The following is a 14,217-nucleotide window of genomic DNA, read 5'->3' on the forward strand; positions in this document are numbered from 1 at the left end:
ACGCGGCCACTATTTTTTATGCAAATCAGTTGGACCCAATCTAGCGCCTTGGTTCAATCGTCCATGTGAGGTTTTGGGGGTGGTGCTCATTATGTTAATAGCCTTAGCTGACCGTAAGTGGCGTTTTCTTATTGGTCGATCGTTGCGTGGAAACGTGCATAGTGAAACGTGGCACCGTAAATAAACCATACACGTACAAGTTGTGTATCTGCACACGGCACCAATGCACAAAAACTGTGGTTCCTGTCACGTCCGCAAAAGGCGAATAGCTGCAAATAACTTGATGACGTCCGGATTTACCAAGGTGTGATTGGACACTCCACATAGCCCCGCCTACACTTATCTGTATTCGCATACGAGGTCGTGCGCTAGAAATCCAGCGCAAAATAAAGAAAAACATAAGCCTTTGCCGACGATTGAACCAAGGCGCTAGATTGGGTCCAACTGATTTGCATAGAAATGGTGGCCGCGTGAGGTCGCTGTTCGGGCTGTATTTTTAATGCACGCATGCATAGCGCTAGCGAGGATATCGTTTACCGCGCTACGGCCGGGATGAATAACAACTAGCGCTTTGACCAAAGCTACGGATGGCCTATGGTTGCACCGTTACCCTTTTTTGTAGTTTTGTATGCTCTACTGCCTTCCATTGTTATTGTCCCGCTGGGTGTTCAGCAAACTTATTGTCCAGTTTCAATTCAACTTATTCAAGTTGAATTTGCGGTCTCAATCCATTATAAACCTATTGTTTGCGCAACAACAACGTATACTCTTATTCGTTTTCCCTGATTTGCATCGAGTTTCACTGTAGGCCTATGTGCAGATTCCCGAGATTGGGCGGTTGTACAATTTATATCAAGCTCTGCAACCCACAGTCTGGTTTTAGCTCATGATGATTTTGGTTTTGAAACGGTGCTAAATGCGGCAATGGTCATTGTAGCAGACATCAATCGCATGTAAAAGGTAAGCTTCAGTGATTTTTTTAAAAACGCCACATAAAAATTATGCGTGGTGAGTTTCATACGAGAAGTAGTACTCTAAATATGGGGAAAGCATTAACTCTCCTTAGCAAGTATTTAAGTCCACTTTGCTGTTTGGCAAACATGGCTTGAGTTTACGATATGTGAGTGCACAACGAGAGGTGGGGGTGGGGGCACGGGCGCCCCTCCCCCATTCTCGACTTTTGAATTAAAATGTTAACAGTTAACCAGCTTTAGCCTTTTCGTGCACTGACTGCACCTAGTACCTCGTTGCAATGAAGCTTGAGCCAGAAACGGAATTAAGTCTCGGTAGGCCCGAGGGAAACTTCGTGCAGCGAGTCATTTTTCGCACGTGCGGTTACTTTATACTTAATAGGCTACTAAATACAGTGTATTGGACGTATGCATCATCACTGCAGGCCGGCACTTCCGTGCATGTATGTAGCTCTCGTACTAAGTACTGTTTTACTTTACTTGAGAAGATATTATTTGCAACGCGACATATCCATTTGAAAAAGGTGAACATTTTGCACGGTTGTGACACTTCAAAGAATAAAAACAGTATGAACAGATGTTAAGTTGTCTTTAAGTACAATAACAGCCGTCTAAGTTGCTTTTGGGCAGCCAGGAGAGAGAGCAGTATTCTGAAGAGAAAATGGCGTGACGTATCGCGTTTTGGAGATAAACTCTTGTTGTTCCCTATCCCCTATCCACCGTTACCCCTTTCGCTGGAAACGCCATGACTGTATGTATTTCCAGAATTTCTGTTTTGGTCGTGAGAGCATGGTACTGTCGCATTACAAAACGCAAATAGAAGGTTGATTATTGCCCTGGAGGCTGTCGAGGCAGCCAGCCAGGACCGGTTCAGTGATTGTGCAGCTCCATGTCCTTTCACCTGCAACCTTGCGGCTCTAAGCCCATTCTTCTTTTAACTTCAGGAATAATACTGGAATTTCGTTTAGGCCTAAAAAAAAGCCTCCGGTTTCTGGTATGAAGCTTGCCCAAAAAGTGGTGCGGCGACGCGGCTTTCTTTTCTTTTCTTTTTTACCTTTTTTTTCCTTCAAATGTCGGCTGATGACTGCAAATGGTGCCCGACTAATTTTAGCGCAAATATAATGGGAGTCCAGAGAGGCCACATAAAGCTTATTCTCGTTCGTCACCCCCGATCTAAAAACACGTTAAAATTGTGCAGCAGCAGGATTCCAGTCAAACCAGTGAGTTTGGCGGTATTGAGACATCATCTGTCATTGAAAAAAAACTTTTTCATTTTGCCGACGCGCATGGCTACGCCGATGCGCGCGCATACCAGAAACCGGACTTGTTGGCCTTATCTATGTTATTAAGCCTGGAGCTATACATTGTGGAGCTATACATTGTGAAGGCATTCATTTCGACATTTGGCCATTTCTGTAGGAGTGGTCACGTGAGCCTCTGTTCTCCGCTCCGTTCTGGTTTTGTCTCGCCTGGACAATGTTCACATTTCTGACACATTGCTGTAAAAAGTGGTCCTCTCATCATTCTACACAAAACCCCAAGCGCCGGGGGTTCTGTAGTCTCTGGTTCCCTGACCCCATTCTCATTTGGACGTCAAAAATAGGGTCCGGTAACTAGCGGTGAATCTTGCATATGCATGACGTACGTAGGTCTGGAACCCGCCTCGCCTCGTGATATCTAAATCACAACGGTAATGTTTGCGCGCGCCCAGCCAGCCTGTTGCAAAATGGCAATAGGCCTGGCCACGAGTGTGCAATTTTGGAGGTAATTAATGAGCTTCGATTTTTGCTGAATTTTTAACAGATTTCTGGCAGAATTCTGTAAAATTGGTGATCTGACCTAAAAATATGGCAAATTTGAAAAATACAGCTGATTACTTTTGAAAAAAGCTTCAATTGGAGGTAGCCTGACGTGTATCAACACACAGTAAAGAGTTTTAGACTGTTGCAAGCCAGGCTAGACACGTGCAATTAAAAAACAATTATGATAGTAATCATTTTTTTTAAAGAAATTTTATGATTTTTGTTTTTGTTTTAGGAAATTTTACAACATCTGCATGTGAGTATAAGTGTTTATAATGTATTTCGTGCAATAATAGGTGATTTAGCAGATGTTTGTTCAATCTAGCAGATTTTTGAAGTGCATCTAGCAGAATTTTGCCATAACCTTACGGTCACCCTGGCAGGTGAGACGCCTTGTGTATAAACAGTGCGATAAACCCATAGTAACTACGAGTATAGACCTACCGTCGTAACCGTGAAGTGCAGTAAACGCAGACCGTATACCACCGACTTCTAGCGCCGGTGTAACAGACTGCCTGCAAAAGTAGGTAAGCCGTAAGATTTAGCGAAAACCCCGTAGGCCGTGAGTTTTATGACTAAAAGCATTTCCTGGAAAGATTTTACAATCATACCACTTCGATAATAATGGTCAGGGATGGGAAAATTAGGACAGTTATTACGTTTTCTTGGACAGCCCTGACAATGGGAAGTTGAAGTCGCCATGGTTGATGCCCACTTTGCCCGCGCCCTCGTGTCCTCCCACGACTATGTCATGAGAATGAGTGAGTGACTGGTCACAATCATTATGGTCACATCTAAGGGGTGCACTGGTGGGCCACAATCTTAAGAATTTAGTTCAAGATTGAGTATGAAACATTTCGTGAAATGTGCATGCAGAAATGGCTTGACTGTGTGACTTAGTAGCAAAACTTAGGGGAGCATGGTGATTTGGTGTGCACAATAAAATGTTGTATATTCGTGCGTTAGCAACGGAATCCCCTAACGAGACCCCCCCCCCCCCCCCCAAATGTGCTTAGATTTTCTCTGGGTTTTTTTTCTCCAAAATATGCATTTATCCCAGAGCTAAACTTTAACAGGGTTTTTGTTATGCAACCTAATTCAGATTTTGAGCAATTTTTTGGATTTAAACTAGAAAAAACTCTCAAAAAGACGCGAAATCAACGTAGGCCCTTACCTTTAATTTGCGTCGTAATGTAATACTAATAGCGTGATTACAGGGTTGGGTGTTTAATGGAACAAAAACGACAAACAAATAGAGATTGGAATGGACGAGGAGGCGAATAATGCGCCAGGCTTCACTGAGAAACGACCAAAAAATGGAGATTGGAATGGACGAGGAGGCGAATAATGCGCCAGGCTTCACTGAGAAACGACACAAAAAATGGAGATTGCTGTATACACTCTGGCCACCAGAGTGTATACAGCATTTGCTTTTGCTGTAATTTTCAGAAATGGATGGATTTAGGGGTTAGTTTCATAGCAAACATTGTTACACTGACTTGTTTGAAATGTTGTGTTCAGAAGTTCTTGAAAATAAAAGCACACCAGGTGCCATGCATTGGCGGTTCTAGGGGGGCCTAGAGGGGCTCTTTAGCCCCAAAATTTAATTTCCCCCCCCCCCCCCCACCAAAAAACAAAATTCCATAAAAATGTTTCCACTGGCAAAATTGAAGAATGTGACGTACATACGAACGGTCTCCCCCTAAATAAATAGTCGTGAGAAAGGTGCATGTGTACACTTTTTATAGTTAATATAGTGTGCCTGATTGAAGGATTTTATCAGCGCTCCTCATTGAAAATATGGCACGAGCCTAAAGAAACATACCATATCATCTCATCTTATAAATACATAACATATCACTTTCGCTGAAACCATAATACGTGTACAATCTGCATAAATAATTACTGCTCTTATTCCCTTTTTGCAACACGCAGTTCACAGTTGTTGGGTGTTTCCGACGTAGCTCCCGCGCCACAGAAGTGACAACGAAAATGAATTCTCTGTGTTCATCCTGGCGATGGATGATTCTTCTCTCCAAGGCATCTTTGTCTTTCTTTGCTCTTGGCTTGTTCAAAGCCATGGGCGTGTTCATCCCGTACCTGGTGGATGACCTTGGCGCGTCGGTGGCCGCTATTGGGACGGCGACCGGTATCTACGGTAGCTTGTGCTCTGTGTTAGGTAAGTTGCCAATGTTGGCATCTCGATCCTTGGATGTCATAACATTCAACTTCTAAACACTGTAAAATCATAAGGGTTTATAAGTTATTTTATAAACACGGTGTTTAGTGTTCCTAAACAGAACCGTTCACGCGAAACGTTTATTAGTTAAACACTGTTTAGTGTTCCCAAACAGAACCGTTCACGAAGCGTTTATAAATTAAACTCTGTGTTTAGTGTTCCTAAACAGAACCGTTCACGAAGCGTTTATAATTTAAACACGGTGTTTAGTGTTCCTAAACAGAACCGTTCACGAAGCGTTTATAAATGAAACACGGTGTTTAGTGTTCCTAAACAGAACCGTTCACGAAGCGTTTATAAATTAAACACGGTGTTTAGTGTTCCTAAACAGACCCGTTCACGGAGCGTTTATTAATTAAATACGGTGTTTAGTGTTCCTAAACAGAACCGTTCACGGAGCATTTATAAGATAAACACGAGGGATTGTAATGTTTGTATTTTTTTCCCTGGAAGTCAAATTTCAGTTACAAGCAGCTGTAATACTGCAACCGGCTGTTTGAGGTTTCGTTTTTGGTGCAGGCATTCCTGCATATATATGTATCCGACTCAAAATGGAGCCTATAGGCCTTTGCTGCGTCTCTTCCCTAAACGCGTCAGTTTATAAACTGTTGCAAAAAGACATTTATAATGTGTTTACTAGGTTTGACAGTGAAGTCTTAATGGCGGGGCTTAAGTTGAGGCATTCCAACGTATTGTTAATGAATTATTGTTCAGTAAGGTGTATTCGATGCCTGTCAAATTGAATTTGATACTTAGGCTAATTTGATTAACATCACCCGACGCAAAAAAATCCACCTTATGAATTATTGATACTTATTGTTTTGCTACTCGGTGTTTAGGTTTAGAAAACCTAAATAAACACTAATCTGTGACAGTTTCTAAACATGTGACGCAGCTTATCCAATGAACATGCTTAATTTGAAAACATATTTGGTGTTTAAAATCAGCACACTGACGGTGTTTAATCTTTAAACGGAACAGTGTTTAAAATATATACATCAAAGGTGTTTAACATTTAAATACTACTGACGTTTTAAAAGTAAACACACAGTCAAAAAGAAAACACGTCAATCTGTTGTAAATTTAAACATGTGACGCCATTTATTATTATTTTCAAGTGTTTATATTCACAGTGTGTGTTTAGTTTTCGAACAGTATTCAAAATTGCAAGTAAAACTTGAGTCACAATGCGCATTATGGTCATCCGGCCATACTACCCGTTAAAATAATCAATGTAATCCGACACTTAATTGCAGCTTTTATATTTCGTTTTAGGAGAATGATAATATTTCTGCATATATGAATGATATTTCAAGGGTGGATTATTGTAAAATATATAACAGTTAAGATAATGTTTACAGTATACCCCAACACACGGTAAGTGTGCACAGTAATGACAAGTATTTCGGTATTAATTTTGTGGGTGGCAAAACATATGTCAACCGCCTTGCGGGGCTAGTTTTTAAAAAATACAAAATACTTGACAACCTCATTGTGTTATGTGAACGTCAAAAGGTATGTTCGTTGTTTCACCAAAATAAACCAATTTAATACCAACGACGATTTTCCCTCTATTTTCATACAATATGTATGACTCCGGACAGGACATTGTGTCTCTTTTTTGGCGAATTAACATGTTGCGATTCGGTTATAATTGTTTTGCATTGAGTCTTTTTTGTATCGGTCATTCGTTGAAAGTGTATTGTGCTTTTCATTTATTTCCTGGTATTTTAACCTGAGTGCTAAGAACAGGAACAGTTTGCAAAAGATTGTTAACCTGGGGTCCAAAATTACCGGAGAGCCCCAGAGAGACCTTAGTCAGTTTTACGAACAACAAGTAAAGCCAAGTCGATCTTAGCCTGTGAAAATCATGTATTGAAAACCATGTTTGAGTTCTCCCATCGAGACGTCGTTTAAGATGCCCTCCATGTTAAGCCAACAGAAGGAAGTTCTCGTTCATCCCAGTGGCTATTAGACTTATAAATTACTGATAATTTTTTTGTATTTTAGGTCCATCATTTCACTTGTCATTTCATTTTATCTCATTTTTATATGCAACAATTGAACAGAAGGAGGGTATCAGTATTAATATTTTCGAGTTGTCATTACTCCAGTGGCCATTAGACCATAAAATAATGGATATCTGCATTTTATAGGTCCATCATTTTAATATTTTTTTTCTTCTTGCCATTTTACCATTGACGTCATCATGTGTACATTCATCGTCTAATTATTTCTTGTATATAGATAAGATACTACGTTTCTAGATAAGATGACATTTTACACCAATTTTAATCGAGATAAGAACATGATGTTTGTGTTTGTTTAAGTTTTATATATTTACTCGACTTGTAATTTACTACGTGTTTTTTAATGAGCTGTCCAACCATATACAATTGCCTTTTCAAGGATAAATACATTAGGCCTATTTTCAATTGAATTGAATTGAATTGAAACAGTGCTTTCATCCGTGTTCAATAGAGCCAGATTCCTTGCGAGTCAAATGTTTTAAAATCTTTGAGTTTCTGTAGAACTCAGAGTTCCAATGTGATATTTTGTTCTTTTTATTTTCAGCTCCTTTGGCCAGTGCATTGACACCATACGGGCCTAGGAGGCTTGTCATCATTGGTGGTGCTGTGATGGCCATTGGGACTATGGGAGCCGCGGCCTCGACCAACTCACTTCATCTTACATTATGGCTGGCCCTATCAAGTAATTCCTTATCACGTACTCTTGAGATCTCTATGAATGCAGACAATAGGCCTTGTCCTCGTTCAGGAGATATTTTGAGGTCATCGCTATAGGCAGTTTCACAATTCGTTAATGCTGTTGTAATTATATAGTTCAGTTATGGTGTTGTGATTTTATACCGACATCTGTGGGAAAATTGTGATATCAAGATGGCGGGTTTAATACAAGAGACATTGTGTGAACGATAAAACCGGTTCATCGGGTCCGTTAAATGCTGGGCTATATCTTTTGAGATTCCTTTTGAAAATGTTGGCAAAGACACTGGGTATAGGTGCTGGTAAGGCCTTTATTTCGCCATGAAGTCACTGACTTTTGGCAAACCGCCACATGAAGATGGATTGCTTGAATAGCTAGCTCAGTATATCAGTAATGTAGGCTTCCAAAATATACCAGATACGTGTTGTACAACGTACGCATTGCATTCTGCTTGCAACTGTGCGATGTACGTAGAGATCGTGACTGAAAGTTTTATAATGAACAATGGTGGGATTTCACAATAGAAGTATATATCGAGTGAAGAAAAGTTTAATTTCCAGTTTGCCAATCAACGGACAGTAGCTCCAATTTCAAATAAGTGTTTAAATGAACCAGTGGACGTCTAAAAGCAGAGTCGAAACATAACCGTCTGATTCCAACATCTGACGTCTCAACTGATTATTGTATTTAAGTATGCCATCTCTGACTATTTCCAACCATTTGTATAATTAAAAGGTACCGGAGGATCATTTGTCAACGTGTCTGCGTTCAAGCCGTTGATGGACTACTTCCCTGAGAGTTTTGCCACGGTGAATGGTATCTCCTTCGCAGCAGGCACCGTTGGTATGATGGCCCTCCCTCCCATAGCCGAGTGGTTGATTGGACTGTACGGATGGAGGGCCGCCCTCTTTCTTCTGGGCACGGCCACTTTCAATGTCTGCGTCTTCGGCGCGCTTCTCAGACCCTGCTCAGCCAAGTCTTGCTCTTCAACGAGATATCAAAAGCTTCATCATGAAGACGAAGTCAGTGCTGCCGAGAAAGTACGAGATGATGATGGTGCAGTGGGAGCGATTAGTAGGAAGTGTGAAGCGTGCAACGGGTTTCTGCTGGAACGCTTTGACCCCAAGATGTTTATAACCGAGCCCCGCTTTTCCCTGTTCCAGCTTCCGTCGTTCGTCATGGGCGCTGTCTACTCCGGCTGGCAGCTGTTTCTGGTCCCCCACTCGGTGGCTCTGGGCTACGACAGTCAGACGTCCTCGTTCTTGTCTACTTTCGGCGGCCTCGGTTCCCTCGTGGGTCGCCTGACCAGCGGATTCCTGACCGATCGAGACCTAATCAAACCCATGGACCTGTTTATCCTCGCCTGTCTCCTTTGCGGCGTTTCCTGCCTTATCGACCCTCTTGCCGTGTCGTCCTTACCCGCCCTGGCTGGTCTGGCTACGGCAGTAGGCCTGGCAATCGGTTACACCTACCCGCTCACTTTCGTCATCACGCGAGATCTCGTAGGCGAAGATGAACGTCAGATGGCCGCTTTAGGCTGGCTGTACCTTTTCGCTGGCGCTGGACAGATATTTGGCGGCACCATCTCAGGTGAGTTCGGTGTTAAGCAAACATGCAATCCTTGGTTTCATTAAAATGGGGGGGGGGGGTTGAAATGAAGCAAACTAATGTTTTTTTGATTAATTGTCATAATTGTGTTCTTTTCGTGCAGGTTGGACGTATGACGTAACCAGTGACTACGAGATCGTGTTTATGATGTATGGAGGTTTGTCCCTTCTCGTGATACCGGTAATGCTGGCAATACGATTTACCGGAGTGTGTTGCCCAACTTAATAACCTTTACCAAACTGCCCAAGTTACCAACCCACTAACACGAGAGGGCGCTTAACAAAATGGGAAACAAGTAGACAGGTTTGCTCGTACCCCCCGTCCTGCAAACAGGACGCTGGGAAGGGCTGTCATTGGATAGATTTTGCGTGACCCGTGACGTAGTACGCAACACATAAACTCGCTACATCTGTTTATCATACGTATAGCGGCTAGCTAGCAAGATGCGAAGGTATGATGATAAGTTACCCAGAATGCCATCCATACTTCCTACATAAGATTCTGTGAAGGCATATGCCCTTCCCAGCAGCCTGTTTGCAGGGCGGGGGTACGGGCGAAGTAGACTGGTTCCCGCCCTGCATTTGATTAGCATACATTAGTGGGAAAGCCTCCTAGTGTATTAATTTTGGGATTCACTGCCAGCTACCTATAGGAGCTTATTCATTTTAAACTAATAGTATTAATTTCTTTTAACTAAGTAGACAGAAAATGTACCTGGCTAAACAATGCATAATAATTTTATCCTTAGATGACATGAGAAAAATAAATTTGTCTTTTTCAGATAATATACTGAACTCTGCTTTACTTCTATAAACAGTATCATACATGTTTTTTTGGTCAAAGAATTAGACATTGAACATTATACATTTATAAGATTTACACTGAGAACACCGTTTACCCAAATCTCGCTTTTATTAGGCTTTAATCAAAACGTTTTCGTAAGATGTGGTCCCTAACTGAAAAAAATAAATACGATATTTCATTTTTCATTTTAAAGCTAAAGATATGGGCTCGGCGTTTACATAGTTATGTATTTTTCACCCAATAAAATTGAATAATAAATGTAAAGACCTTTATAGGGACCACAACCTGGTTAGGTGCAGATCAAGAGCCTGTATAGGTCATAGTTGAGTGTATAGCGCCTGTTGAGGTGTGTGAATAAAAGAGTGCCAACCTAGATCGTGTAATTAGTCTGTTTGCAGGGCGCGTATACGAGACTACGAGTGATGTTCGTGGTCTGTTTAGCGATTCACCGAAGCGGGCGCACTTTACACACACGCTCACGACAGGGTGATTAAAAATAAACGGAACCCAAACCCCCAAAAATATATTCCATATTTAAACAAATATGTAGCACCAAAAATAATAATGACTGGAAAGCCAATCTCATAAGCTACTTTTAGATAAGAAAAAAATACTGAAATTGATGAATCCGTTCCAAGAATATCAACCTAAAACCTCTTTCGTCAAAATAAAAGCAATTTATTATGTATTCTGACTGCTTGGAACAACAAAGAAAATGGCACCGAATACTTGTTTCAACAACTGTAGTACACAATATCTTTATTAACAACCCTGGTTAGGCAAACAATATGATTTATAAAATCCACTTTTTTAAAAGACGGGCCTTCCAAAGTACTTTGTTGAATATTTGTAACTTTTAAACTGAGGTTTTATCGCTGGTGATGTTTGAAGACAATAATGTAACGACGATTGTTGAGATCGTATTTTTGGACGAAGGAGGTTTTAGGTTCATTTTGTGTGTAAATGGTGATGTAGGCCCTACTTTGAACGGATTGAGCAATTTCAGTAATTTTTTCATCAAAAAGTAGTTTATGAAAATGGCTTTCAGTCGTTATAAATTTTGGTGCCACATATTTTTTTTAAATCAGAAATATATTTTGGGGGATTTGGGTTCCGCTTTTTTGACTCGCCCTGTGTGGTGCATGCAGTCAGGCACAATATTCCTACGCCGCGCCGACCAAATCACGATTTGATTAATACTTTCAATGTTTCTCTTAATATAATTTTGTGGACCGTGAAATTGAGGGTTTGTAGAAAGGTTCCCAGATGTAAACCGGTCTTAATTGATGAAGTTGTATTGTGAGACATTTGGGATGAAATTGGACCCCCTTTTTGGCAATTGAGTGGATAGAATATTTTTCTAAACGGCGTTGGGCTTCAGGACAGTCTGCTTTTAGGGGTGTTCATAATTTGGAGTGAGAAAAAATCAACCAGAAGTCATCGGAATTAAATCCCCCCCCCCCCCACCCCCAAATCGAACAGATATTGGAAGAGCCTGAAGGTAGCCTAAATCAAAACATTTCCTATTTTCATAACGGCTCACCAGCCGGGCTTTTTTCAGCACAAATATATATTTTTTTTAACTGAAAATATTATCTTTTTTCCCTAATAATTGCTTCAATTCCGCGACGTCTGATACGAGCTTTATTCACGATTCGGCCGTAAATTGAAAGCGAGGGAAATTGTTCATTTTTGGAACATGGAAAAGAAATGAAAGCAATGACATGAAATAAATTACAAATTAATACCAGTCTGCTGTGACTGATGAATAATTTAATATTTGTGATTAAACTTTTCCTAATGTTTTAAGCCCTAATTTAATATATTTAGTCGTTGTACTACATTGTTGCATTATTATTTATTTAATCTATACAATTACCTTCTTTTTAATTGAAAACTTAGTTCGACTTATTTGTGGAAAGTATGGAAATAAATGTTGCCTTTAAAGTGAATTTAAAAAGCCCCATTTTAAAACAATTGAAAGTGTGGCTAGAATGCTTGAATAGTCTGGCACCATCCCAATCAACAGTTCACAATTTATAAAATACATTCAGGGAACACGACAAAAATGGCTTCCTCATAAATAAGGGTGCAACCCTGCAATAAATTCCCATAGACACCAGTGCTAAATGCGCATACTTCAAAATTCATTTAAAAATACTCAGAACTCTCACAGGAAGTCAAGCTGCTCGGAATCATGATCAACATGTCATCTTTCAGTTTCTTTTCATTTTTTGGTGGGTTGACCATTGACTTTTTGAGATATTCTCACCCAAAGAAGACGATCCCTATTTCCCCCCCCCCCCCCCAGCGGAAAAGTAGCCATCTTGAAAAACAATCCCTCCACAAATAGCGCCATTTTCGAGCCAATAGCATCCAAAATTCTCAGAATTGGAAGCCCCAAGTCCGGATCAGAGGTTCATTACCATATCTCTTCAATTCCCCAATTGTATGGCTCTCATAACTGTCTAATATCATGTATAACTTAATTCATGAGCTCGGCGGACGGATTTTTGGCTTATCGGTGCACCCATAAGGTTGCAGGCCAGTAAATCGGTCCGAAATCGCCTACGCCGGCCAAATCACGATTTGCATGCCCTCAAATTCTTCGCTATTTGAGCATATTGTGGGCCGTGAACTTGCGCTCTATTTTGCAATGGAGTGTAGGCGTCGTTTTTCAAAATGGCGTATGGGCTTCAGGACCATTTTAACTAAGGTGTGATCATCTTCGGATGGAAATTTCTCCTAAAAGTCATGAGTTAACCCCCCCAAAAAATTGAGAAGAAAATGAAAGATGATGAAATTAGCTTTAATTTAATGTGTGTCTCGAATACTTTGGAGAGTTGTGAGTATTTTCCCTGAATTTTTGAAGTGGGGGCATTTATCATTGGGGTCTAAGGCAGTTTATTTACTGGTCTGCATCCATAAGGTCCATATCCCGAAATTTGATCACAAATCGAGCGCCCTCATTCTATTAATGGACTCCATCGTGTACCCGTGTCCACAAAATTATATAGCGCCACCTATCCCTGTTGTTTACCGGTTTGATGGTTTATTAACTTGATAGCGTTTTTAGCATTGGGTATTTCTTTATGAATGATCTAATAAAAGGTCAAAATACAGTATCCTGTAGAGCACCTTCAAGCTTATTTAAGATCCGAAACCATCCAAAATAATGGTCGGGTCGATCATGACGGGCACATTTCTTTGGGGCAAGCATCGACCATTAGGTTAGCGCTTTCTTAATTCTGTGAAAACTAAAAATCCAAACCATCTCCGTTTCCACATTTTCTTTCCTCATAAAAGTCAATTATTATTATCTTTAATTTTATTTTGTATTCATTTATTTGGTTTCATATTGTATCTCTTTTTATCATTTGTACTAAAGTATTTTTACCTGATATGGCCACCCTGTTTGAATAACACAGCAAATAAATAAACGTTGAGCATGTTTTTTTTAATCACCGGCCTAATTTTCATCAAGAACTGTACAAAAAATCTCAACTTTGCACCGATTATAAAAACGACTTTTGTTAAAAAATCAGTATTTGACGTAAAAATGTATCTTACAAAATACTTGCTGAACCCAAATCGCACATGTATATGCAATGAGGAAAACCCACAAAATAGGGACAATGTGAAGCCCCAAGTCATATTCACGGATTTATTCCTGACCTCCGAATGAACCAATGCCCCGGAAACCGATACGACAGTGAACAATATTTTAATCTCCAAAATATGTGCAGCCCTTGAATAGAACGAAGTAGGGAAGGGGTAAAACTGCACGCCGGAAATCGGCCTATTGTACCGTGCCTGGCTCCGGCGCTCCGCCGTCTCGCAGGTCGTTGTTACCCCGTCACAGTAACCTGCCCACACGGTGAGACTGTCGTTAGGGCTATTCATTCATCGGACTCGATCACGCGTGAAAGCGCCTCTGTGGAGGAGAACTAATGTCTGTATTTCCCCTTCTGACCCCTCAGGGATGGGAGCCACGCTCCCGGGAAAGTCTTGTGTAAGCTGCTTGTATCGCCCCAGCACAGCACCCTTGACCGGCAGGGCTGCGCTC

The 14,217-nt window shown here is 40.8% G+C and overlaps 1 protein-coding gene across 4 annotated transcripts; it reads left to right on the forward strand.

The window, feature by feature from the left end:
- The first annotated feature begins 642 nt into the window (after positions 1–642).
- Positions 643–10,532, forward strand: LOC119740829 (monocarboxylate transporter 13-like). Of its 4 annotated transcripts, XM_038216272.1 has the most exons (7): positions 643–960; positions 3,009–3,029; positions 3,157–3,300; positions 4,709–4,952; positions 7,587–7,724; positions 8,475–9,329; positions 9,451–10,532. In XM_038216272.1, the coding sequence occupies exons 4-7, from the start codon at positions 4,766–4,768 to the stop codon at positions 9,570–9,572; spliced, it is 1,302 nt and encodes a 433-aa protein (XP_038072200.1). In that variant the 5' UTR covers positions 643–960; positions 3,009–3,029; positions 3,157–3,300; positions 4,709–4,765; the 3' UTR covers positions 9,573–10,532. The 4 variants fall into 4 exon arrangements, with proteins under 4 accessions (XP_038072200.1, XP_038072199.1, XP_038072202.1 ...); XM_038216271.1 differs by lacking the exon at positions 3,009–3,029; XM_038216274.1 differs by lacking the exon at positions 3,009–3,029 and having other exon boundaries at positions 3,157–3,296.
- Positions 10,533–14,217: the final 3,685 nt, after the last annotated feature.

Source organism: Patiria miniata, unplaced genomic scaffold (genome assembly GCF_015706575.1).
Source record: "Patiria miniata isolate m_02_andy unplaced genomic scaffold, ASM1570657v1 HiC_scaffold_5, whole genome shotgun sequence".
Classification (NCBI taxonomy): Eukaryota; Metazoa; Echinodermata; class Asteroidea; order Valvatida; family Asterinidae; genus Patiria; species Patiria miniata.

Coding starts and splice junctions, on each gene's coding strand:
- LOC119740829 (XM_038216272.1), top strand. CDS start 4,766: ATGAATTCTCTGTGTTCATCCTGGCGATGGATGATTCTTCTCTCCAAG. Junction 7,725..8,474: donor ATTATGGCTGGCCCTATCAA/GTAATTCCTTAT, acceptor TATAATTAAAAG/GTACCGGAGGATCATTTGTC. Junction 9,330..9,450: donor ATTTGGCGGCACCATCTCAG/GTGAGTTCGGTG, acceptor CTTTTCGTGCAG/GTTGGACGTATGACGTAACC.